At 52.6% G+C, this 21,348-nt stretch overlaps 9 protein-coding genes across 9 annotated transcripts; 5 read left to right on the plus strand and 4 right to left on the minus strand.

Moving 5' to 3' along the window:
• Window positions 1-336: 336 nt before the first annotated feature.
• On the plus strand, window positions 337-2,324 carry BO97DRAFT_383999 (cytochrome P450; the record flags this gene model as incomplete). The annotated part of the gene is made up of 3 exons (XM_025693399.1): window positions 337-982; window positions 1,050-1,509; window positions 1,572-2,324. 3 exons carry the CDS (start codon window positions 337-339, stop codon window positions 2,227-2,229), a joined length of 1,764 nt encoding a protein of 587 aa, XP_025555192.1. The 3' UTR covers window positions 2,230-2,324.
• Window positions 2,325-3,084: 760 nt separating this feature from the next.
• On the plus strand, window positions 3,085-4,266 carry BO97DRAFT_459096 (class I SAM-dependent methyltransferase; the record flags this gene model as incomplete). Its single annotated transcript, XM_025699266.1, has 2 exons — window positions 3,085-3,225; window positions 3,321-4,266. The coding sequence occupies 2 exons, from the start codon at window positions 3,085-3,087 to the stop codon at window positions 3,990-3,992; spliced, it is 813 nt and encodes a 270-aa protein (XP_025555193.1). The 3' UTR covers window positions 3,993-4,266.
• A 172-nt stretch (window positions 4,267-4,438) lies between these two features.
• Window positions 4,439-7,201, plus strand: prp28 (mRNA splicing protein PRP28; the record flags this gene model as incomplete). Its single annotated transcript, XM_025700423.1, has 4 exons — window positions 4,439-4,782; window positions 4,837-6,821; window positions 6,906-7,045; window positions 7,197-7,201. Exons 1-4 carry the CDS (start codon window positions 4,483-4,485, stop codon window positions 7,199-7,201), a joined length of 2,430 nt encoding a protein of 809 aa, XP_025555194.1. The 5' UTR covers window positions 4,439-4,482.
• A 276-nt stretch (window positions 7,202-7,477) lies between these two features.
• BO97DRAFT_459098 (uncharacterized protein) lies at window positions 7,478-8,175 on the minus strand (the record flags this gene model as incomplete). Its single annotated transcript, XM_025699267.1, has 3 exons — window positions 7,478-7,824; window positions 7,977-8,055; window positions 8,140-8,175. 3 exons carry the CDS (start codon window positions 8,173-8,175, stop codon window positions 7,478-7,480), a joined length of 462 nt encoding a protein of 153 aa, XP_025555195.1.
• Window positions 8,176-8,662: 487 nt separating this feature from the next.
• BO97DRAFT_403210 (uncharacterized protein) lies at window positions 8,663-10,136 on the minus strand. Its single transcript, XM_025694684.1, has 4 exons — window positions 9,968-10,136; window positions 9,268-9,857; window positions 8,938-9,205; window positions 8,663-8,880 (listed from the first exon to the last, which is right to left on the minus strand). Exons 2-4 carry the CDS (start codon window positions 9,816-9,818, stop codon window positions 8,671-8,673), a joined length of 1,029 nt encoding a protein of 342 aa, XP_025555196.1. The 5' UTR covers window positions 9,819-9,857; window positions 9,968-10,136; the 3' UTR covers window positions 8,663-8,670.
• Window positions 10,137-10,737: 601 nt separating this feature from the next.
• BO97DRAFT_179619 (cutinase family protein) lies at window positions 10,738-12,248 on the plus strand. Its single transcript, XM_025690372.1, has 4 exons — window positions 10,738-11,242; window positions 11,297-11,382; window positions 11,441-11,655; window positions 11,719-12,248. The coding sequence occupies exons 1-4, from the start codon at window positions 11,167-11,169 to the stop codon at window positions 12,161-12,163; spliced, it is 822 nt and encodes a 273-aa protein (XP_025555197.1). The 5' UTR covers window positions 10,738-11,166; the 3' UTR covers window positions 12,164-12,248.
• Window positions 12,249-12,755: 507 nt separating this feature from the next.
• Window positions 12,756-15,237, minus strand: BO97DRAFT_179638 (putative GTPase activating protein for Arf). The gene is made up of 4 exons (XM_025690373.1): window positions 15,010-15,237; window positions 14,928-14,944; window positions 14,741-14,851; window positions 12,756-14,676 (listed from the first exon to the last, which is right to left on the minus strand). The coding sequence occupies exons 1-4, from the start codon at window positions 15,122-15,124 to the stop codon at window positions 12,856-12,858; spliced, it is 2,064 nt and encodes a 687-aa protein (XP_025555198.1). The 5' UTR covers window positions 15,125-15,237; the 3' UTR covers window positions 12,756-12,855.
• Window positions 15,238-16,618: 1,381 nt separating this feature from the next.
• Window positions 16,619-18,411, minus strand: BO97DRAFT_468156 (Zn(II)2Cys6 transcription factor; the record flags this gene model as incomplete). Its single annotated transcript, XM_025699715.1, has 4 exons — window positions 16,619-17,434; window positions 17,492-17,635; window positions 17,688-18,239; window positions 18,352-18,411. 4 exons carry the CDS (start codon window positions 18,409-18,411, stop codon window positions 16,619-16,621), a joined length of 1,572 nt encoding a protein of 523 aa, XP_025555199.1.
• Window positions 18,412-19,013: 602 nt separating this feature from the next.
• On the plus strand, window positions 19,014-20,162 carry BO97DRAFT_179667 (uncharacterized protein). The gene is made up of 2 exons (XM_025690374.1): window positions 19,014-19,372; window positions 19,441-20,162. Exons 1-2 carry the CDS (start codon window positions 19,092-19,094, stop codon window positions 20,075-20,077), a joined length of 918 nt encoding a protein of 305 aa, XP_025555200.1. The 5' UTR covers window positions 19,014-19,091; the 3' UTR covers window positions 20,078-20,162.
• Window positions 20,163-21,348: the final 1,186 nt, after the last annotated feature.

A 21,348-nucleotide genomic window follows, 5' to 3' on the forward strand; every position in this document is an offset into this window, starting at 1 on the left:
ATCCTCGCTAGTCCTCCGGCAAAGGCGCCCTAAGATTAAGCCGAGTGGATCCGATCCCCTGCTGAAGAATCCCGAGCCATCCAATGACATGGAGGAAATCAAAACACTCTTCATTCATGGAGGCGTTTTGTCAGTCAGCTCGTTTTCTTATCCTCGCGATAGGTTGCAGCGTTGCACGGAGGGTCGGAATCGGTTGTTAGTGCTTCATGGCGCATTCAGCCTCGCACGACATGATAAATTATTTAGCATCCTTCTTACCCATCTGGCATCTTCTCATGATGGCTTTTGGTTTCTTTGCATGTAGGTCGTCCGAAGACCGACTAACCAACGCCAACTATGGCTCTGTCAGTTGACGTTCTCGAACTCACCAAACACCATGGCCCTCGCCTTGCCGTAGCGGGCGTCGGTGCTCATCTCCTCTATTGGATGCACGGAGAACGCAACAACAAGGCGGTGCGTGCTTGGCTACTCTCCCATCTGATTGTGAACGTTGCCCTCCTAGCGTTTAACCTCGCCAACACCCAGCCGGAATCATGGGGTATCAGCTCATGGATCCGCGGTCTCGTTACGGTATCTGTGCTGAACACCTGCTTCTACGGGCCCCTCTTCGCCTCCATCCTGATCTACCGGGCCTTCTTCCACCGTCTCCATCGGTTCCCCGGCCCAGTGGCCTTGAAAGTCTCCAAGCTGGCCGCTGCATACAGCAATATCGGAAAGGAGCGGGACTTCGAGCGCATCTGGGATCTCCACAAGCAGTACGGCGATGTCGTCCGGACCGGACCGCAAGAGCTCAGCGTCCTGTCCGCCGACGCGATCGATGTGATCTACGGCCCCTCGAGCCGATGCACCCGCGCCATCTGGTACGATCGACTGAAGGCCTCGGGGGACTTCTCGGAGGACTATGCGGTGTTCCATATGCGGAATCCCGTCGCACATGGGAAGCGCAGGAAGGCGCTCTGGGATAAGGCGTTCAATATTCGAGGTTTGTCGAATTCCCTCTCATCACAGGTATCATGAGGATGGGGGCTTATATGTATGTTTTGTTCTAGCGCTCAAGTCCTACCAGCCCGTGGTTGTACAGACCACGCAACGGTTCCTGGATGCGCTGCGTCAGCGGACCGGTCAGACACTCTCCGGTCCGGATACGATGCAACTCCTGAGTTATGACCTCATGGGCATCATCGGGTGGGGGTACTCGTTCAACAACATCGAGAAGTGGGAGCTCAATCCGGCTCTGCACTTCGTGAAGCATGTGACGGCCGGTCAGCGGATCATCTCGCAGGCGCCGTGGTTGATGAGTCTGCTGGTCAACCTGCCGGGCGCGGATTCGCCGCTTCGTCCTTATGGCTCGTGGATCCAGGCGCGCATCCGCGAGAAGTTGCGGCTGCTGAAGACGCCCGGGCAGGGGCGGGAGACGGCTGATGCTATGAGTAAGATGATGCCGGCGATGGTGAATTTGTCCGAGTCGGCGTTGTATAGTGAAGGGGAGTTGATGGTTATCGCCGGGGGGTACGTTGCTTCGAAATATTCTCAAGCTGTCTTCGGGACTAATGTGGCCTGACCTGAAACAGAGACACAACTTCCTCCACCATGTCGGCCGTGATCTTTCACCTGGCGCGCAATCCTTCCGTTCAGCGCAAACTCCAAGCGGAGCTCGATGAAGCTGCACAGTGCCATGACCAAAAGGATGATGAGGTGTCGAATGCGGAACCTGAAGCATCGTACTACCGCTCGATCTCTTCTCTCCCGTATCTGAACGCCTGCATCAATGAATCTCTCCGCCTCCAGCCCCCCGTCCCTGGAGAGATCCCCCGGAAAACGCCCCTCGAAGGCATCCACATTCCCTTACCCGCATCTTCTTCTTCCTCGTCACCTACCTCAGTCTTCATCCCCGGCGACACGATCATCAGCGTCCCCGTCCTCCCCGTCCAGCGCGACCCCCGGAACTACGTCCATCCGGAGGACTTCATCCCCGAGCGCTGGACGGATGAGAAGCCGGAATTGACGCTGAACAAGTCGGCGTTCATGCCGTTCGTGGGAGGTGCGTATACCTGTGCGGGTAAAGGGTTGGCGTACATTGAGATGCGGATTGTCTTGGCCAAGTTGTTGGAGAGGTTCGAGGTGAAGCTTGCGGACGGGGAGGATGGGAGGCGGTTCTTGGAGGAGACAAGGGACTGCCATGTTGCGCATTTGGGGGATTTCCGGGTTGTTTATGAGGAGAGGAGGTGAGGGTATTGAGTCTTTGGTTGGGTGGGATTATGTTAGTTCCTCGGTTTTTGGCATGGTTTGGCGGGAAAATGATGCTTGTAGACTGATATAACCCCAGTCCAGTACTTCTGTAGGGAAATCACATTCGAGTGAGGCTTGGTGTTATAGATATGTTAGATTAAAGTCGTAAGCAGTTCGCCAGGATTGTGAACTGCATTGCCGAGAGATGAACAATCTTGGTACAGTAATGGGATTTAGCTTATCATTCGGGGAGATACTCCTCAGGTCAGGACAGCTACATCATCTCCCCGAGTGAAGTTCCGATTGACGGCGTCTTGACCTATGGGAAAGATGTACAGCCATTGCCATGGGTTTTGTTGATTGAGTTCGATTGTCCAACAAGTCTGGTTCCACCAACCCCGGACATTAACGATAACGGCGCATCACCCTCTTATATTGTCTACATGTGATTCTCTATCCTCTATACAAACTCGGGAACTGCCTTGTTTTCCTCTTCTTTCTTTGCGACTCCCAGCGTATGTCTTACCTTGCACTCCTCTATTTCTCTCAGAGATGGCAGGAGACTGTTTCCTGAAGCGGGTAAAGCCCTTTGACTGGCATGGTGCGTTAAACGCGACTTTGAACTTAGCGTCCACGCTTCTGTGTCCCGTTTACATCATCTTATCAGTATCTTGGGCATTTCACCGATCTCTGCTTATTGTGGAGCAAGTGGATCCATATAAAAGCTACCGTGTTGAGGCATATATCAACTAGTCCCGGTCATTATGAGTCTGGCAAGACCTATCACTTCTGCACAATCCTTCAACCACTTTCGGCATAGGTCCTCTACTCCCGCACAATCCAACATCAAGCACAATGACAACAGGCAAAAAAGCGATTCCTCCATGGAAAGAGCACGTTGACCTCGGCAGACTCCTGAACGAGGGCGCAGGCAAGTTCTTAGAAGAATACGTTCATTTATCCGCCGACGAGCTAGAGAACCATGTCAGAGACATAGTCAGTATACCCCGCTCACCTCACTTACTTGTCCAGAAACCCGAGCGCAGCAGTAGCAGCAGCAGAGGGGCTGACCAAAACCCAATGAACCACAGGCGAACCAGGGATGGAGCATCAAAGCGTACCCCTGCTTTGCCAAGTTCCTCTTCCTGCAATTCGACCTCACGCACTCGCCCGCCTACGAGGCCATCATCCGCCACACCCAGGCCGGGGGCCTATTCCTCGACCTCGGCTGCGGCCTCGGGCAGGATATCAGGCGTCTGGCCTATGACGGCGCTCCGGGAGACCGACTGATCGGGCTGGATTTGGTCCCCGAGTTCGTGTATCTAGGCTATCAGCTCTTCCGGGACGATGCGACGCTGCAGTCCCGGTTCCTGGTCCAGGATTTCTTCGAGGATACCCCCAGCATGAGGCTCTTCGCGAAGAAAATCATGGCCATCAACTCCGGGTTCTTCATGCACCTGTGGAGCTGGAAGAAGCAGCTGCAGGCTGCGGAGCGGATGATCCAGTTGTTGGCGCCGGAAAAGGGCGCCATCGTCTCGGGCATTCATTTTGGGAGCCATGCCCCCGGAGTCTGGGACGGTGCCATTGATGGCTTCGAGGACATGTTCCTACACGCCCCCGAAACCTTGGCCAGGCTGTGGGAGGAGGCTGCCGCTGAGACAGGTTCCAGGCTGAAGGTGATATGTGTTGTAGAGGAGGCGGACTTTTGTAAGAGTCTGGATCGGGAGGGTTGTCTGCTGCGCTGGGTTGTTGAGCGGCTGTGATTGTTTCTCTGATTGTGTGGGTTGTGGCTTGGTTTTGAGGTTGAGGGGCTACAAGACCGTGCCCCTCTGGCATTGGTTTCACTTAAGTCTTGGGACCGGATCAGTGCTCATGGCTGTGTGAAATGCTTCATGTTTTGTATATGACCACTGCAACTCGTGCTCATGGTGGTCGACACCAGGCTGCGATAGGGATTCATTATAGTTTGAGCCAAGGAAGTCATTGAGCGCATCTAGAAGCTGAAGCTAGAGAAATACATATTCTGATGTAAAATTGGGTAAGAGTGCAGAATCTGGCCTGCTAGTAGTTCTCTAGAAAATGCTCGGTGGCTGTATACTATACTATGCACGTGATTGTGTATTTAGCTCCTCTGCTTCTCCGTAGAAACTCTAGACTCCGCGGCGGCGCCTTTGATAGCCCGGTCATATCGAACGCCTACCAGCGGCGAGCCTTATTCCTCTCATTCCTCTTACTATCCATTCCTCAGCCACCATGGATGGCATAATCACAAACGGCTCCTCGGAGGCGCCTCCTCCCATGCCTCCTCCAGAGCCTTTTGAACGTCCTCCTTCCCCGCCGCCTCCTCCAGAGGACTCCTCCGCACCTCCGCCGCCTCCAGACACGTCCGCACCTCCGCCACCGCCAGAAGACCTTCCACCTGCTCCGCCGCCCGAACCAGAATTCAAGAAGAAGAAAGCTGGATGGGGGGCCCCGAAGCGACCAGCTGCGACGCCGCTGAGTGTTGAGGAAATGGTGCGCAAGAAACGAGAAGCTGATGCCGCCGCTGCCAAGGTAGACCTCAATCCGATCACATACTGTCAAGCCACAACAGCTAACCCTCCCCAGCCCAAGTTCTTGTCCAAGAAGGAACGAGAAAGGATTGCCATCGAGAAGCGCAACAAAGAAGTCGAAGCCAGTCGCAGATCGAAAACCGATCAAACATCCTCCAACGGACTCGACAGCACATCCTCCGAATCGCGCCAGAATGACAACTCCCGATCGATTCCCACCGGTCCTCGAGCCATGCGCAACTCATCCGATGCGCCCAACGCGCCAGCCGCGATGCGCAACAACAAGAACTCCGATCTCGCACCTCCTCCCCCTCCCAAATCGATGAGTTATGGTCTCACCAGCGGCGCCGGTAAACACAATAAGCACAGGCGAAGCGCCGCCGACGACGCCGAGGAGGAACAATCCGCACAAGCCGCCCTCATCAAGCAAAGGTACATGGGTGCCGACCAAACCTCCAACTTCTCCGCGAAGAAGAAACGCAAGCGCACGACGGACCGCAAGTTCAATTTCGAATGGAACGCCGAGGAGGACACCAGCGGCGACTACAACCCGCTCTACAAAAACCGGCACGAAGCCAACTTCTTCGGCCGCGGTCGTCTGGCTGGCTTCGGCGACGACGTTGCTGACGCCGTGACCAAGTCCTACGCGCGGGCGCTCGAGGACCGCGACCGCGAAGCAGGCAGCATTCGCGCGCGCGAAATCCTGGAGATGGAGCGCCGTCGTCGCGAAGAAAGCACCCGGAACCAGTTGGACAAGCACTGGTCCGAGAAGAAACTCGAACATATGCGCGAGCGTGATTGGCGTATCTTCAAGGAAGACTTCAACATCGCTACCAAGGGTGGCAGCGTGCCGAACCCGATGCGCTCGTGGGATGAGTCGGGTCTTCCCTCGCGTCTACTGGAACTTATCGGCCAGGTTGGCTACAAGGAGCCTACTCCCATTCAGCGCGCCGCCATCCCCATCGCTATGCTGAATCGCGACCTGATCGGTGTGGCCGTCACAGGTTCCGGTAAAACGGCGGCCTTCCTCCTCCCTCTCCTCTGCTACATTGCGGAGCTTCCTCGGATCGACGAATTCGAATGGCGCAAGAACGACGGACCCTACGCCATTGTGCTGGCCCCGACCCGTGAATTGGCGCAACAGATCGAGATCGAAGCCAAGAAGTTCACTCAACCGCTCGGGTTCAACGTCGTCAGTATTGTCGGTGGTCATTCGTTCGAAGAACAGGCCTACAGTCTCCGTGACGGTGCGGAGATTATCATCGCTACGCCCGGTCGTCTGGTCGATTGTATCGAGCGCCGCATGCTCGTCCTCAGTCAATGTTGTTACGTGATTATGGATGAAGCCGATCGAATGATCGACTTGGGTTTCGAAGAACCCGTCAACAAGATTCTAGATGCCTTACCTGTTACCAACGAGAAGCCCGACACCGAGGAAGCAGAAAACTCCATTGCAATGAGCCGCCATATCAATCCGAACCAACAATCGCATCTCCAACGCTACCGTCAAACAATGATGTACACGGCCACTATGCCATCGGCCGTTGAACGTATTGCTCGAAAATACCTTCGCCGTCCGGCCATCGTGACCATCGGTAGCGCCGGCGAGGCCGTCGACACGGTCGAGCAACGCGTGGAGTTGATCGCGGGAGAAGACAAGCGCAAGAAGCGCCTGGGCGAGATCCTGTCGTCCGGCGATTTTCGGCCGCCGATCATTGTGTTCGTCAACATCAAGCGCAACTGCGATGCCATCGCGCGGGAGATCAAACAGTGGGGCTTTTCTTCTGTCACGTTGCACGGTAGTAAGACGCAGGAACAGCGTGAGGCGGCACTGGCGTCCGTACGCAACGGGTCGACGGATGTGCTGGTGGCGACTGACCTGGCGGGTAGAGGTATCGATGTGCCGGATGTCAGTCTGGTCATCAACTTCAACATGGCGACGAGTATCGAGAGCTACACGCATCGTATCGGTCGTACAGGTCGTGCTGGAAAGAGCGGTGTGGCCATCACGTTCCTTGGGAACGAGGATTCTGATGTTATGTATGTTGTTTCCCTCTTCATCTCGAGCTTTTTTTTCTTCGCGGTTTGTTTCAACATTGTGGATGCTAACGTGGTTCTGTGCAGGTATGACCTCAAGCAGATGCTCATCAAGTCGCCTATTTCTCGGGTGCCCGAGGAACTTCGCAAGCACGAGGCGGCCCAGTCCAAGCCGACGCGAGGCATGCCCAAGAAGATCGAGGAGAGCACAGGAAATGCTGGCAAGGGTGGGTGGTAGCCCATGTTGTCGAGTCGTTGAGAGTGATAGAGTAGGCGAGATACTATACCATAGTTTATCATTAGGAATATCGATTATCCAAAACATCCCAAACCAGCACAGTTGTCTAATAAGTGAATACTTTCTCCAACGTACGATAGGCTGAGCGGCTCTGCTTCTACGTGAGATGCAATACACAGGCATAATCACAGGTACCTTTCATCTGAGCATGCTTGAACTAGGGACAACTTTGAATATCCATTCCACATATCAATCCCAAATCCACAATCCAGCAGATCCTTATCAACAAGCACCCCAGTAACAAATAAGATATGCGAAAGCATAGCACATACCAACAACGCCCCCAACTCTGATCCCACCCCCTGAGTCAAACAAACCAGCAAATAACCCCAACCCAGAATAATCAACCCCGGTGCCCTATTCAAGCCTCCGCCTTGAAACCCAGAAACCCCTCCTTCTTCACACCATCTCCACCCTTCCCCTTCTCCAGCTTAAACACAACCTCCTCCTCCCCATCACCCTGATCATCATCCCCATCCACAGGAAACCCCTTCACCTTCTTATTCTTCTTCGACGACTTCTTCGCACCGCCCTCGCCTCCGGCTTCAGCACCGGCCTTACGCTTGCCTTTCGTCGGAGTCTCAGCCGCAACATCCTCGGCGATGCCGGTCTTCTTCTTGGCTGGGGAGGGGGTAGTGGTGATGGTCAGGCCTTTAGCTTGTTTCTTGAGTTTGACCATGCGTTGCTCGACGGCGCAGGGGGTGCAGTCTTTTGTTTGGTGTTAGTTTCTGTGTTCTCTGGTTGCGTTATCTGGTGGATCGGGGGAGGTTTGGGTATATCAAAGTTCAGGGTGGGAAGGGCTGAATTTGATGAAGAAGGGGCGGGGGCATTCGGGTTCACGAGGTTGTTGTTGGACGTACCTGCTCCCATGTACTGAGCCAGTTGCTTGGTGTCGAGTTTCATTTGGCCGGAGCATTGGTTGAGGACGCCGACGAAGAGCTGGGCAGTGAGGGGGGGGATGTTAGCTTCGGCACTGGGGTTGTGGGAGCGTTATACCGGGGTGGCAGGGGGGAAGGGACTGACCTTGGCGTCGGCTTCGGAGGTCCATTGCATAGGCATCTTTGAGATTTTGAGGGTTGTAGGCTTTGGTTTGGTGGTTTGTTGGGTTGGGATGTTGTGGATTCTGGGTTAGGTTGGTGTGTGATAGATGGCTGGATGGTTGTAGATGGATTGATGGGATTTGAGGATGGGAGAGGGAGACAGAGTAGAGATGGGAGGTAGAGAGAGAAGATAGTAGAGAGAAGATAGTAGAGCGAAGATAGTAGATAGAGGGAGGATGGAGAGAGATGAATGTGTTTCTTATATCAGGGGGTAGGATGTTAGAAACATGAGTTGAAGGGCGAGCTTTGCTTAGAGCGTGTTACTTGATGGTGAATGTGGATGTGAAAGTTGGCTGAGTTGTGAAGGCGACATCTGGTACTTGCGCTTCAGGTGTCAGCTTGCACAAAACTACATCCTCTTACATGTTATTTGATGATTGTGACTTTGGGATAGGCCCTTTCCAAGAAGAAATCAAGACTAGATATCATGAAATACTATCCCATAGGTCCATAGCTACACTTCACGTATTCGTCTCTTGTAGGCTTTCGTGTCCCCAATAGGTCTGCTTGCCATATAGAGCAGGAACAGTGGAATGTTCTTCTCGCGGAGGTCTCGTGTCGAGAAGTCATAAAGGCCGCTCTTGCGTATCACCAAGTCTTCGCCATCGAAATGTGCCTGCAAGATCCGCGCTTTACGCTGTCTCATGCAAGATATCATATTGATCTTGACACACAGTGATTTAGCTTGTGCGAAGTTCATAGAGCGAGTAAAATATCCTACCGGGATGATAGTATGCTCCTTCAAGGTTGCTCGACTTAGCCGTGTCCTCATAATCCCCACGAGGGCGAGAACTTCGGTTCGAAGCAACTTCTCCTCCGGTTCAATCTTGTGTGTCACGATGAGCATAATCTGAGAATATCCCCGGCGTGCACACCACACCTCCTCGAACCTGAAGGTCTGCGTGGACGAAGCCACCGGTCCAGCGTCGGGATCGGCTGATAGGCCGAAATCCATGTACCGCGATCGGATCATGCCTTCCTCCAAGTTTCTATGAGTGCCCATACATCAGCATGCTAGCCATTCAGCGTAGAGTGTAGACACTTAGCTGACCCCTCAGTCCAGAGAGAGAACTGTTCCAACGTATCGCGACCCAGCGGGCCGACACGCATGTATTCAAGGAACTCGTCCGCAAGAACCGCACTAAGAAAGCCATCTTGATCGGTCCCTTTCCGATCGAAGCGCGCCCAGAGCTTCTCCTTAGTTCTGGCAGATTCCCGGGTAGTTGGGTCAGTCATATCGACGGGGTGAGCCTCGAGTCGCCTCAAGGGCCAGGGGTCGAAGTATATGGCTTCATCCGTATCGGGTAGGAGTCCATCTATGCGGAGAGGGAGCTCGACGCAATCAATGCCCAAACCTTTTGTGTCGGATTCGGACAAAGAGCTCAATGGTGAAGCTTGGACACGACGGTGGAGTTCCCTCAGGTGTGCGCGGGTTGTGTTTCGCGCTTTGTGACGCATCTCCTCTGCGGAATTGCGCGCCAGGGGCCCGGGTGGTCGCTGTCTCCTCTCTTTGGGAACCGGCCTCGCCCGGCGCTCTAGCCTTGCTGGCCGTTGACGATCTCTGGAGACCAGGAATCTTGCACAGATGCACTTGATGGGCATTGTTGTGTCAGGTTTGGTGTAGGATATATGGAGCCTACGCTATTGCCAGATGAGCAGTCAGATCAAGCAATCTCCCTCCATGCTGACAAGAGACAAACTCGACACTTTGACAAGGATTTGTTTTAAGATAGATTGAAATACACACCGACCTTAGTCAACACAAAGTTTCAACACGATGACTGTCTCGATACCGAAGATGTGGGACTATGTGGCTTCCGGTCTTCCTATCATGGATTGTGTGAATGTTTTACTATCAATCTCCCAGTTCAAAAGGAACACCCATTGAAGGGCCTCGAAAATTGGAGATGGTCAAGAGTGTATGCTTCGTTTACGAAAACGTCAGCCTAATCGGGAAGGGATGATGCTTTCCGTCCTCCAGCAGCAGGCATGCTTGATGGATGGTCACGGGACATGCCGCCATTATGAACCGGCCAACTTCTCAATGCCAGCTGCCTTTCTCTCATGGTCTCAATCCCTCCGACAATGCTGACTATCTGACCTCTTTAGTGTCTCGTATTCGACCTTGACATAATCAACAAGAAACCACCTCCAAGGACTATCCTAGTACCTCGGGATCAAGATGATACCCTGCTGCACCTCTCGATACGTCATAGCAATCAACCTCAAACTAACCAGTCTACACATGACAAAAAAGAAAAGTCGATCGAAGAACTCTAACGAACCATAGATCAGCTTTTAAGGGTTTACTTCGGGTATGCATTCTGGAACAAGTGCCCTGTTCCTGATCAGCATGCCACCATCAACCGGTTATGGGTCGATCCCCGTACTATTTTCGACTAGGCCCTGAACGCTCGTCCCATTTTTGAGTCTCTGGCTGTTTCTGGCAACAAACGTCCATTCACATGGCCAGAGAAACACCGGTGCCTGGCAGACCGAGGTAGCTTGGTTGGCGGACTTTTCTACCACCAGCGGATCCAGATCCCCCGACCCAAAAAGTGGTTCCTGGGCTGAAACACGCCGTTGGCCGTCGAGCGAATAGCCTCATCCACCGATCTCGGACAAGCCACCCGTTCAGGGTCCGTTCAGGGTCTTTGGCAGCACAAATCCGTGGTTGACAACCGTATCAAGGAGGTGGTCCGTGGTCTCTTGGAGACTACTGTTGAACAGTCTGCGACAGTATGAAACGAGAAATGCGCTTGAAACAAGCACACATCCGAAGAAATCGTTTTATCTCGGAAATCGAAGAAGCAGCACCTCGACCACATGTGAACTGGCTATGGGACCTGGGGATGCCCTTTTTTTTTTTTTATAAATAGGCTCGCGTGGTGCCTGCCTGGTGATGCTTGAGTGATCGAACGGCATCCCAATCCAGCACCAACTACCCACGATGAAGCTTCCATTGTTCTTCCTCGGCTTTATGGGCCTTGCAGCTGCCACTCCCATGGGCCTTGAAACCCGCCAATGTATGGCTTTACTACTTCATTCTCGTCAAGTGCGCATGCTAATGTTCTCTACAGTCAGTTCAGGAAACGAACTCCGTGACGGGGCCTGCAAGCCCATCATCTTCATTTTCGCGCGAGCATCCACGGAGCCGGGTCTCCTTGTAAGCTGCCCGTGAACCTCTCTTTCCCCTCCACCTGATTCTAACGAAAAAATACCAGGGTATCTCAACCGGCCCGGCCGTCTGCAACAACCTCAAGATGGCCAAGGCCGGCCAGGTCCTCTGCCAGGGTGTCGGTCCCGCCTACACGGCCGATCTACCGTCCAACGCCTTGCCCGGCAACACCTCCCCAGCAGCCATCAACGAAGCCAAATCCCTCTTCAACCTTGCTGCATCCAAGTGCCCCAACAGTCAGATCCTGGCTGGTGGGTATAGGTAAAACAGCCAAATCTAATTTTCATTGGGCCCCAATCCTTGTACTAACTCAATGCAATATAGTCAAGGAACGGCTGTGATGGACGACTCGATCAAGGAGCTGAACGACAACGTCAAGGACATGATCAAAGGCGTGGTCCTCTTCGGCTACACCCGTAACGCCCAGGAGCACGGCCAGATCCAGAATTTCCCCAAGGACAAGGTCAAGATTTACTGTGCCACGGGCGACATGGTCTGCGACGGCACTTTGCTCGTCCTCCCCGCCCACTTCACCTACGTCGCCAACACCGGCGAGGCCTCGAAGTGGCTGGAGTCGAAGCTGGGAAGCACCAGCTCCTCATCGAACCAGATCAGCAGTGGAACAAGCACCAGCAGCGGCAGCTCGGAGTCGTCGACCACCTCTTCCGGATCTTCCGGGTTGTCCGGGCTCGGCGGGCTGGGCTCGCTCTTCGGCGGCGGTAGCAGTGGGTCGAGCGGAAGCTCGAGTGGCTTGGGCTCATTCTTCTAAACGATCTCACCTAGTGATGTGGGTGATGAACGAGTGAAAGGCGGCTAGAGTCGGAAACTGGAAGCTTGTATACGGATGGTGGGTGTTGGGCTGGCTGGGAATGTTCGGCTTTTGCTCTTTTTTATTCTTTTCTTGTTTTTCATTCTTGGATCTTCTGATTGTTGTTAGATTTAGATAGCAGGTCCTATCTTGAAGTTTATACCATGTATTAGTCTCCAGTATATGCTGCTTGGTTCAACGAAGCATAGGTCAGTTCTTTCTGTTCACCAGCTGTTAGTGGTACTGTACCTATTCAACCTACAGTATTTACCCCTACAAGGCGATGTGGATAGTCAAGCTTCACCCATCACATAAACCACCACTTCGAAGTATCCAGCTTTTATTGGTCCAACTCTATGTAACAATTTGACCTTACTTGAAATATATATACCTCTCTATCAGCGACAGAGCCACCATACATACGTACTAGTCACCTCAAAACGCCATGAATGATGCAACATCACCTTGATGCAAATACACACATCCAAAAAAGAAAGAGAGAAAGAAGGAAAGAAAGAAGAAACGACCCACGAGGGTTGATCGAAGACAGGTTAATAGAAGAAGAAGAAAAAAAAAGTAATATATACGCTAAAAGAAGATACAGGCTGGAAACTGAAGTTTGCAGGACCAGACATCATCGACTTGTGAAATATCTACCCGTAGCGTGCGCTTAGGCTGGCGAATGCGTCGGGGCTGTGTCGGCCGCTCTGGAAGCCATTGATGTCCACGCTCTGCTGGCTCATGTGGCCACGAGGGAACCCGCCTGTTGACGTAGCGGGTCTATTGCTCATACCGAATCCTGCGGTGGGCTGGTAAACAGCCTGGGGCGTAGCAGTTGGGTAGGCTGCAGCAGGTGCCCCTGCTGCTGGGGCGGTGGTGAAGAAAGGGTTCCGGGTTCCGGCAATTTGGGGGTCGGTGGCGGGCTGCTGGAGGGTAGGTTGTTGTTGTTGTTGTTGTTGTTGTTGAGGGTTGGCGTAGTTGGAGGGTGGGTTCATGGGGTAGCCCTGTGCTTGCTGGGCTGGGTTGATGCCTGCAGGAGGCTGGGCTTGAGGGTGTTCGGGGATAGTAGGAGGCTGGGGAGAGAGATTGTACAGTGCAAGGATGCTGTTCTTGTCAACACGGCCGGTCGGCTGTGCATACTGATGCTGCGCCGGCATCTGGTATCCATACTGCGATGGAGCAGGATAGCCCGTACTCTGAGGCGCAGCTGGTGCATTCATCATCTGGTATGGGTTCATGGTGTTCTGGCCGGCTTGCATAGACGGCACTTGTAGTTGAGGCTGCGTGTGCTGTTGCTGCGGCTGCTGCGGCTGCTGCGGCTGCTGCTGGAACGGCGACGGCTGGCCAAAAGGCGAGGTTGCGGACATAATAGGCATTGTGTTCGCATGCCGAGGTGGGCCAAAGGGACCGGAAGACACTTGGTTTTGCGCCTGCATAGATGTTGGTTGTGATGAAACCTGTCCGAAGAACGGGTTGCTCGGAGCGACATTGAGGTTAGGGTTCGCAACAGAAGCGGTCATGCTGGCCTGCGGCTGAGCTCCGGTTTGGAAGAACGGGTTGTTGCCACCATCCAAAATCTGCGGGGATGAGACATAACCACTCTGGTTCAATGTCGAGGTTGCAGGGGGCGTAACCGCCGCCTGCTGGTACAGAGGCTGAGGAAGTGAGGACTGTCTGTACGGATAGCCTCCTGTGGAGTGCGGGAATAGAGGTTGGGCGACCTGCAAACCTTGAAACGACTGCTCAAGAGGCTGCATAGAGGCTGACTGAGGGAATTGTTGCTGTTGTTGCTGTTGCTGCTGTTGCTGCGGTTGTTGTGGTGGTTGTGCATCAAAGGGGTTAAAGTTGCTGCTAGGCTGGGCAGCTGGCCGCGAGTCCAATTGGTCAAAGGGGTTGCCGAATTTCGAGGAGTCCACGGAAGGCGTAGAAGCCGACGCAGACGGTCGCACCGCAGATCCGTTGCCCTCCCCTAGCCTCACCAGTGTCTCGATGGTCTTATCAAGGTTCCCATTCAATTCACGGAGAGCAATGGCGTTCCGGCGTTCGTTTGTAAAGCCCATATCCCTCAGGGTAGCCAACTTCGAGTCAAACGACGCATCCCCCGAGGTTTTTCTTACGCCCAATGCCGGCGAAGGCGAATCGAACCTGTCCGATTGTGGAGAGAAGGCGCTGCGGTTGGAGATGCGGTTGAGGTTTGTTGCAGATGAGGCCGAACGAAGGCCGAAGCCAAACGGCCTGGCGGGTTTCGGAGGCAAGGGAGGCGGCGAACCTTCCGGAGATCTATCATAACCCGAATCATGACGACTAGGGGGCTTATGTTGTTTATTCTCGTCCAGAGACCGATGTTGGTATTTTTGGCGGATGAAACGCTCCATGCAGGAGTCAGCCTCGTCGACATCGGTCGGAACCGGTGGTTTCACATTCTTCGGATTGAAGATTTTATTCATGATGTTGTTGCCGTGCGATTTCATGTTCTAGCGCAATCCCCAGCATAAGTCAATACGGACAAGTTGAGCTGGTGGGGTGCCGGTCACTCACATCGACTTGGTCATCCGTCCATGAGTCCATGCTCAGGGACTTGACTTTAGAAATATGCGTGCCAAGCTTCCGATGTATGGCCGCGCATCGCATACAAAGAAAGATTCCCATCTGTATCCGTCCCAGTCAGTATTCCTGATCTGTCTTCGTGGCCTGAATGCGTGGAGAGTTCGATCGTAGTACGTACGTTCCAACTAGCCCAGCCTACAAATCAACGGTATCCATTAGCTTCCCACTCTATAGAGGATATACAGATGGTGGATACTCACCAGGATTCATAGCCTGACAGTCTGCGCATCGGTCGTTTCCAGGAACGGACCGGATGAGGTCCTGCAGTGCCCGCTCATTGCGGTATTGCTGCCGCTTGCTAATGCCTCCAACCATGATCGCAATACACTCGGAGGACGACGACTGGTATTGCGCGCGTAAAGTAGTAGGCTCCGAGTATTAGGGAGCCAAGAATATAAGTGTAGAAGATTGTAGCTTGACAGGGGGGTGACGACGAGATAAAAGTCTCAATGGATGCACGAGCCGAGCTTCCGGAACGGGGAATTCGGGGGGGATCTTCAGGCGGCGAGATCAAGCATATTTACACGTCAAGTGTTCGATACCTAAGCCGAAGTGAAGCCGTTCGAACCGAGGGAAAAAGATAGTGTGGAATCAGGAAAGGATAGAAGGGGTATGAAGAAGAAGAGAGGAGTGGACAGGGATGAATAACGGAAGAGCTGAGGGAGAGGAGGAGGAGGGGAGAGAGAGAGAGAGAGAAGAGAGGGAGGTCCGGATGTGGGGAGGAAAGTTGGGATGGTGGATTCGATTCCCTCGCACTCTTCCGTAATCATCAGCAATGATTAGATGCTACATACAATGCAAATTACTGACTGACTGACTGACTGACTGACTGACCGATTGGAAAGCATATACAGAACCTACATCTACTTACTCAAGAAGGATTCCAAAGGGAACCAGTGCCGGTCGGTCCTGCATCCGGAGTCAAAGAAGGCGGCGGCGGCTGCAGCCCTGAGAATGCATCCATCCATCCATGCAGTGCTTGCTTGCTTTCTTACTTGCTTGCTTCATTCATTGTCCAGAATCATAGTCAGGGGCAAGCAGCCCCCAAATAAATGAACAATAGACCCGGTTATTGAAGGCCGGGCCACAATCCGTTCTATTTTCAGCGCTATTGACATCCTCCCTAATTAATATCCAAGATATAGTGCAAGCACATTAATCACTGTCTCAAAGACCAGATCAACTCCTTTCACTCGGACGTGTTCGTCCACCCGTGCCCACGTTCTAAACTTGAGCTAAGAATTAGCAACCTGCGTCCGCGAAACTCAATCAGAATAATCCCTGAAGACCAATCCGCAGTCTCGAGTCGCGGTCGCTTGATCTGCACTTACGAGACTTCGTCGTGCCTTGTGCGCTGAACGCTCTTCAAATCTTTGTTTAGCCTGACGGAGCACGCATGATCGCGACTACAATACGAGATACATTTTTTTTTCCATTTTAAATATGATACAATCTCGCATCGGCATGTATGAGCAGCAGGTGGCTTCATCCACCATCGCACTTGAAGCTCCCGAAGGAACTCAGCACGGTAACGAAGCCATAGCAAGACTTTTGCCCGGTGTTGAAAACGTCATTCTGGTACGCCAATATGACCTGCCATCCTATGGGGGATAGGAGTGTAGGTTGATTATGCGTTCGTGAGGTATGATAAGTGTAAAGAAAAAAAAAAAAAAAGTTCTAACGTGCGGCGCGGAAGAGAACTTTTTAAATGCTACACAGTAGTGTGACACGTGATGTGTATCATTCATGCCTCAGGCACCAACACCACAGCACATGGTCTTTCTGCTCGAACTATTGCCACGGGCATGTCTATGTTGTATCCGTCTTCGCTTCGCCTTCCAACAGGTCGACCCACCATGTCATACCCTGCACTCGCTCCAGCACACTCATAAGCGAGACAGCCGTCTGGATCCCCATCTCGTGCCCGATGATATCAAGGCACTTCATGGCCCACGCGTGTACGGGCCCTGACACTCCATCGACCACTGAAGCCAGGTAAAGTGGCAGGAGTAGAGTGAAACCAGTGCCAGCTTTGGTCACCAATGGTTCCCGTATTTGCGTACCTGCTTCGCCAGCGAAGCCGAACTTATACGGGACCGCGCAGCAGATATCCGCGGCTAACTGTCTCAGTAAAGCACGGACGTAGCAACAGCGACCCCTTATGCCATCGGGATTAGAGCCTTGCTCAGACTGGAAGGCCAAGGGTTGTAATTGTGCCAGGATGAGACTGTTGACAAGGATCCTGATATACCGATAGTTGTTCCAAGTGTTGCACATCCACATAGACTGGTACACATGATAATAACCATTGTAATGGTTGACCGCATTCATCAAAGTCTCACGAGGGGACTGGGGGTTATTTCGCAGACGCAAAATGTAAGGCATCTCGGCAGCAAGTTCCCGAGTAAACTCCTCTAGATCGAAATCGAGTCTCATGGCGACAGCAAGTATTTCTGCGCTGTCAGAGACCATCCCTTCGCTCATTTGAGCTTGAAGTTCACATAACCCGGCGGCAATCTCAATCAGCCGATCTGCACAATAACTCTGGGCAGTGCAATCAGATCGATGTGGTTTCCGAATCAGTGCAGGCGGCATTCGCGTTCTCTTTTGCAGGCAGCCGATGAGCTATAGTCCGATTAGCTATACACTGCTTCATCGTCTTTGTTTAGTCGAAGAGCTGACCACTTCATTCCTCAGAACCTGAAACATTTGTTGACCAGTTTCGTGGTGAAGCTGTTCCTCGCCACGAAGTTCGAGCAAAGCCGCGACGCCCCGAGCATGGTCATACCAAGATAACAAGGAGTCCTCCTTGTCGCAGCAGATTATCTTATGGATTTAGCGTCTAGTCAAGCTAGGTCAACATCGGGTGGAGACTTACTTCATACAACGAAAGGCATGCGACCGCGGTGAGTGTGGTGTCCTCTTTCACTGCTGCAACATCATGAAGAGCAGCATTCGTCAACTGCAAAGCAGTAGTGTACTCGCGCCTTGAAGTGAGTTGGAAGGATTGTGACTTATGCAGGTTCGCCAGATTTGCGAGGCCCACCGAGGCAATCCCCGTCATCATGGCTTTCTGACCTATGGAGAGGGTACGCGTTTGGGCTTGTTCTACGAGGCATGAAACATTAAGCCATGGATATGACTTGAGAAACAGACAGGTTGCTTGGAAGATGTGGTCCAGCGCAAAGTTTAAGACGGGTACCGAGGAGACCGGGTGTTGGTGATAGTATGCCTGTGCTACCGCATGTCGTACTGCAACAACGGCCCTTTGCGGAGTCAAGTCCTCCGAACTCGGTTTATGCAAGGCCCTCAATTTGTGCACGGTGGCGTCGCTCTCATCTTTGAACCACAGTGAGAGCTGATCCCGGTAACCGGAACAGGTACGCTGGGCTTTGGCACAGCGTGAACAGAACGGTCTTGTTTCATCACACTAAGGCAGGTCTATGATCAGCATTGATGGCCGTGCGGGCTAAAACTAATTCCTAATGTTCACAAAGCATGGTCTATTCTATCTCAGCCTTGACCGCAAGTCGGGAACTTACTTTGACCTTCCTCGCGCGACAGGTGTCACACCCTCCGCTCGGTTTACCGCGGTATACCATGACCAGCCGGGGAAACGGGGGGACCTAGGACTACTAAAAGCAACGAGGATTGTAAACGGTATACCGGCTGACCAAAGAACCAGAAACGATCATCTTTCAGTGTAAAGGCTATGGTTCCTTTCAGGGTTATCGACGATTGCAATGCTTGCACGACAGAGATGGATGCCTGCCTGACGACAGCAACATGATCCCATGCTCCTCAAAAACGGTTACTGGCGTGTGGAGTCAGTCAAAAGAGAAGAAAGTCGGTGCCGAAGCATTGCGGCTGGGTCAAGCCTTGCACTAACCGCTTCAGGCATGCATGGCGAGCTCTCCATGATCCCGGCCTGCTCATTGGTCGAGTCTACCTCTTCGAATAATTTCGCTCTGAAGGATGCGATATGCTTCATCTGCTTGAAGCGTAGAACGAGCGCCTATGAGGGTCGCTGGACACTGCCTCGTCTCCCTGATGGGGTCTTATAATGACATTATCTACACAGCCTTGTGGTTCTCAGACTAAAATCTAGCACGGCGAGTGCAGATAGCTGAAGTTCGAGCAGGTTAAATAGCGGCCTTCTTCCCCTCGTTGATCTACGATAAGAAGCTTAACACGAAAAGCAAAGCTTGACACTCCCAGCGTATCATTCTTTCTTTTAATCTGTTGTCTCTTGGAAGGCCTCTTAGCCGGTCTCTTTGCAGCCATGACGATCGACTATCGCCATGGAATCTCCATTCTCGAACTGATTGTCTACTTCCCTACCTTATTCACTGCCCTATGGATGGCCTTCCATCATGGATTCACCCGGAGCTCAGGCTGGATCTTCTTCGTGATATTCTCGCTGGCTCGGATCATTGGCTCCTGCTGCTACCTGGCAACCATCAACGACCCTACGTCAATTGATCTCTACGTGGCATGGGCAGTTTGCACATCTATCGGCATTTCGCCTCTGACCTGGGCTTGCATCGGCCTTCTGTCTCGGGCGTAAGTATAGTCGGCGTTTCCATCCAAGCGAGTTGTGACTAATCCCTTCTTCCTTCATCTCTATATAGTAACGACTCAATCCAACGCACATCCGGCCACGCCCTACACCCTCTGCTGTTCAAAGTAACCGGCCTGATCACCATCGTAGGCATGGTTCTCGGCATTGTGGGCCAGACGAAAAGCACCAGCCCGACCGAAGGACTATACAACTCCAAGACCAAAGCGGCCCTGGTGCTCTACCTGATCGCGTGGATCGGCCTCTGCATCCTGCTACTTCTCATCTCCCTCCGCTACCAGAAGATCGAGGCCGGAGAGCACCGCCTCGTCCTGGCCGTCGGCGTCTCGATCCCATTGCTCTTCGTGCGCATCCTCTACTCGCTCCTGTCCGCCGTCGCCCGGAAACCCGAGTTTAGCTTCCTCAACGGAAACGTCACCATTCAACTGTGCATGTCGGTTCTGGAGGAGATCGTCACAGTCTTTGTCTGTCTGGGTATCGGCCTCACCTTGGCCGTCCGGCCGACCTTTGAGCCGTTTCAGCAGACCAACGCTCAGGAAATACCAGCTTCCGAGTCGCAGCACGATATGTCAGGTATGCAACATGAGAGCGCGAAGCCGGAGCACGGATACAAGAAGCGGCGGGGTGGGCCGATCTCGCAACTCGTTGGGCTTGCAGTAGATGAGATCAATTACCGCCGACAGAAGTGAACTTGGACTTGAGCTTCTGGTCGGACATGGTTCTTATGAGGTCCCTTGCATGGAAGGCATGATTTTTGTTGATTCTGTTGGGAAACTACTGTCATCGGCGTCGTTGGGCGTTTATGGGAATACCCGATATAGATTTATATTTAGAGCCGGCTGACCTCTTTTCTTTATTCCATAATTTTTATTCCCATAGCAGTGGACTGGAGACTTTTGTGTCATATTTGTGTCGTAGCTAGCTTGAGAGTCCAGCCAATTCAGGCGATTAGAGTTTACATAATGCTAGCGATTCGAGATAAATATTCCGGCTCGAACGTATCCCGCAGGTCTCTGGTATATAGGCTCATATATCCACCCATAAGTACCAAAAGTAATTTTGTTCTGGCGAAGACACAGAGCTACTGTAGCCCATAAGACAAAGAAAGCATCAACACCGCTCTGCAGTGGCTCTTTCTAAGCTTCATCGACGACCCCCCCCCTCCCCTTCTCCAGGACCGCACTCCCCAGCCCGCGAACAAACAATTTGCCACTTGGGGGTTAGCGTATATCACATGATCCTCTAAGCGAATCTCATATAATCATGTGATTGTTCCCCTCTCAAATTTTCTTCTCATCATTCATTTCTTTCCTGTCAACCACTCCGCCACTTCGATATTTCGACATCCTCACCAGAGCCATGGCTCTTCACAGGATGAGACTTGAATTCTGCTGCTTTCAACAGCCGATCGCAGCAGATTGATACTATTGCCTATCTGCATAATGCTGGCAGTCGGGCCTTCGCAATTGCTATGCAAACTCGTAGTGAAAACATGATGAACAAAAACCACACAGTGCGCTTCGAGCCTTTTCAATGGCGAAGAGGCATACTTTTTTTTAGTTCGTTCAGTGGAAGATCAAAACCAAACAGTTTTTAGCAGAGCTGCGTCTACTCCACCCTGGTGTTCGCTTTGATCGAACGGCAGGACTATTTTTACGACGGACATTCTTATCTTCGTAATTCTCTTTGTGTGCTGGATAGTGCTGGATGGTGTCGGAAACAAAAAGCCCGACGATCATCCATGCACTGCTTTGTAACAGAAATCGCATCCTAGTGTCTCGGTTGCTGGTGAAGCAACTTGCGAGTACGGAGTCCGGAGCTCCTTCACCCCCTTGCATGAGAGGTGATTCTGTGCGGCGTGCTGTAGCCTGAGGAGGCGCTGCTTATGCTTGGGTTCAACCCTTCGGGGGATTTATTCGGGCAGTCTCCCTAGGGCTCTGGGTCCTCCCGACCTGTGTGA

The sequence above is a fragment of the Aspergillus homomorphus genome (assembly GCF_003184865.1).
Source record: "Aspergillus homomorphus CBS 101889 unplaced genomic scaffold BO97scaffold_4, whole genome shotgun sequence".
In the NCBI taxonomy this organism is placed as follows: domain Eukaryota; kingdom Fungi; phylum Ascomycota; class Eurotiomycetes; order Eurotiales; family Aspergillaceae; genus Aspergillus; species Aspergillus homomorphus.

Coding starts and splice junctions, on each gene's coding strand:
- BO97DRAFT_403210 (XM_025694684.1), bottom strand. CDS start 9,818: ATGCCCATCAAGTGCATCTGTGCAAGATTCCTGGTCTCCAGAGATCGT. Junction 9,206..9,267: donor TTCTCTCTCTGGACTGAGGG/GTCAGCTAAGTG, acceptor GGGCACTCATAG/AAACTTGGAGGAAGGCATGA. Junction 8,881..8,937: donor AGGAGCATACTATCATCCCG/GTAGGATATTTT, acceptor CTGTGTGTCAAG/ATCAATATGATATCTTGCAT.
- BO97DRAFT_179619 (XM_025690372.1), top strand. CDS start 11,167: ATGAAGCTTCCATTGTTCTTCCTCGGCTTTATGGGCCTTGCAGCTGCC. Junction 11,243..11,296: donor GGGCCTTGAAACCCGCCAAT/GTATGGCTTTAC, acceptor TGTTCTCTACAG/TCAGTTCAGGAAACGAACTC. Junction 11,383..11,440: donor CCACGGAGCCGGGTCTCCTT/GTAAGCTGCCCG, acceptor AAAAAATACCAG/GGTATCTCAACCGGCCCGGC.
- BO97DRAFT_179638 (XM_025690373.1), bottom strand. CDS start 15,124: ATGGTTGGAGGCATTAGCAAGCGGCAGCAATACCGCAATGAGCGGGCA. Junction 14,677..14,740: donor GGACGGATGACCAAGTCGAT/GTGAGTGACCGG, acceptor GGATTGCGCTAG/AACATGAAATCGCACGGCAA.
- BO97DRAFT_179667 (XM_025690374.1), top strand. CDS start 19,092: ATGACGATCGACTATCGCCATGGAATCTCCATTCTCGAACTGATTGTC. Junction 19,373..19,440: donor ATCGGCCTTCTGTCTCGGGC/GTAAGTATAGTC, acceptor ATCTCTATATAG/TAACGACTCAATCCAACGCA.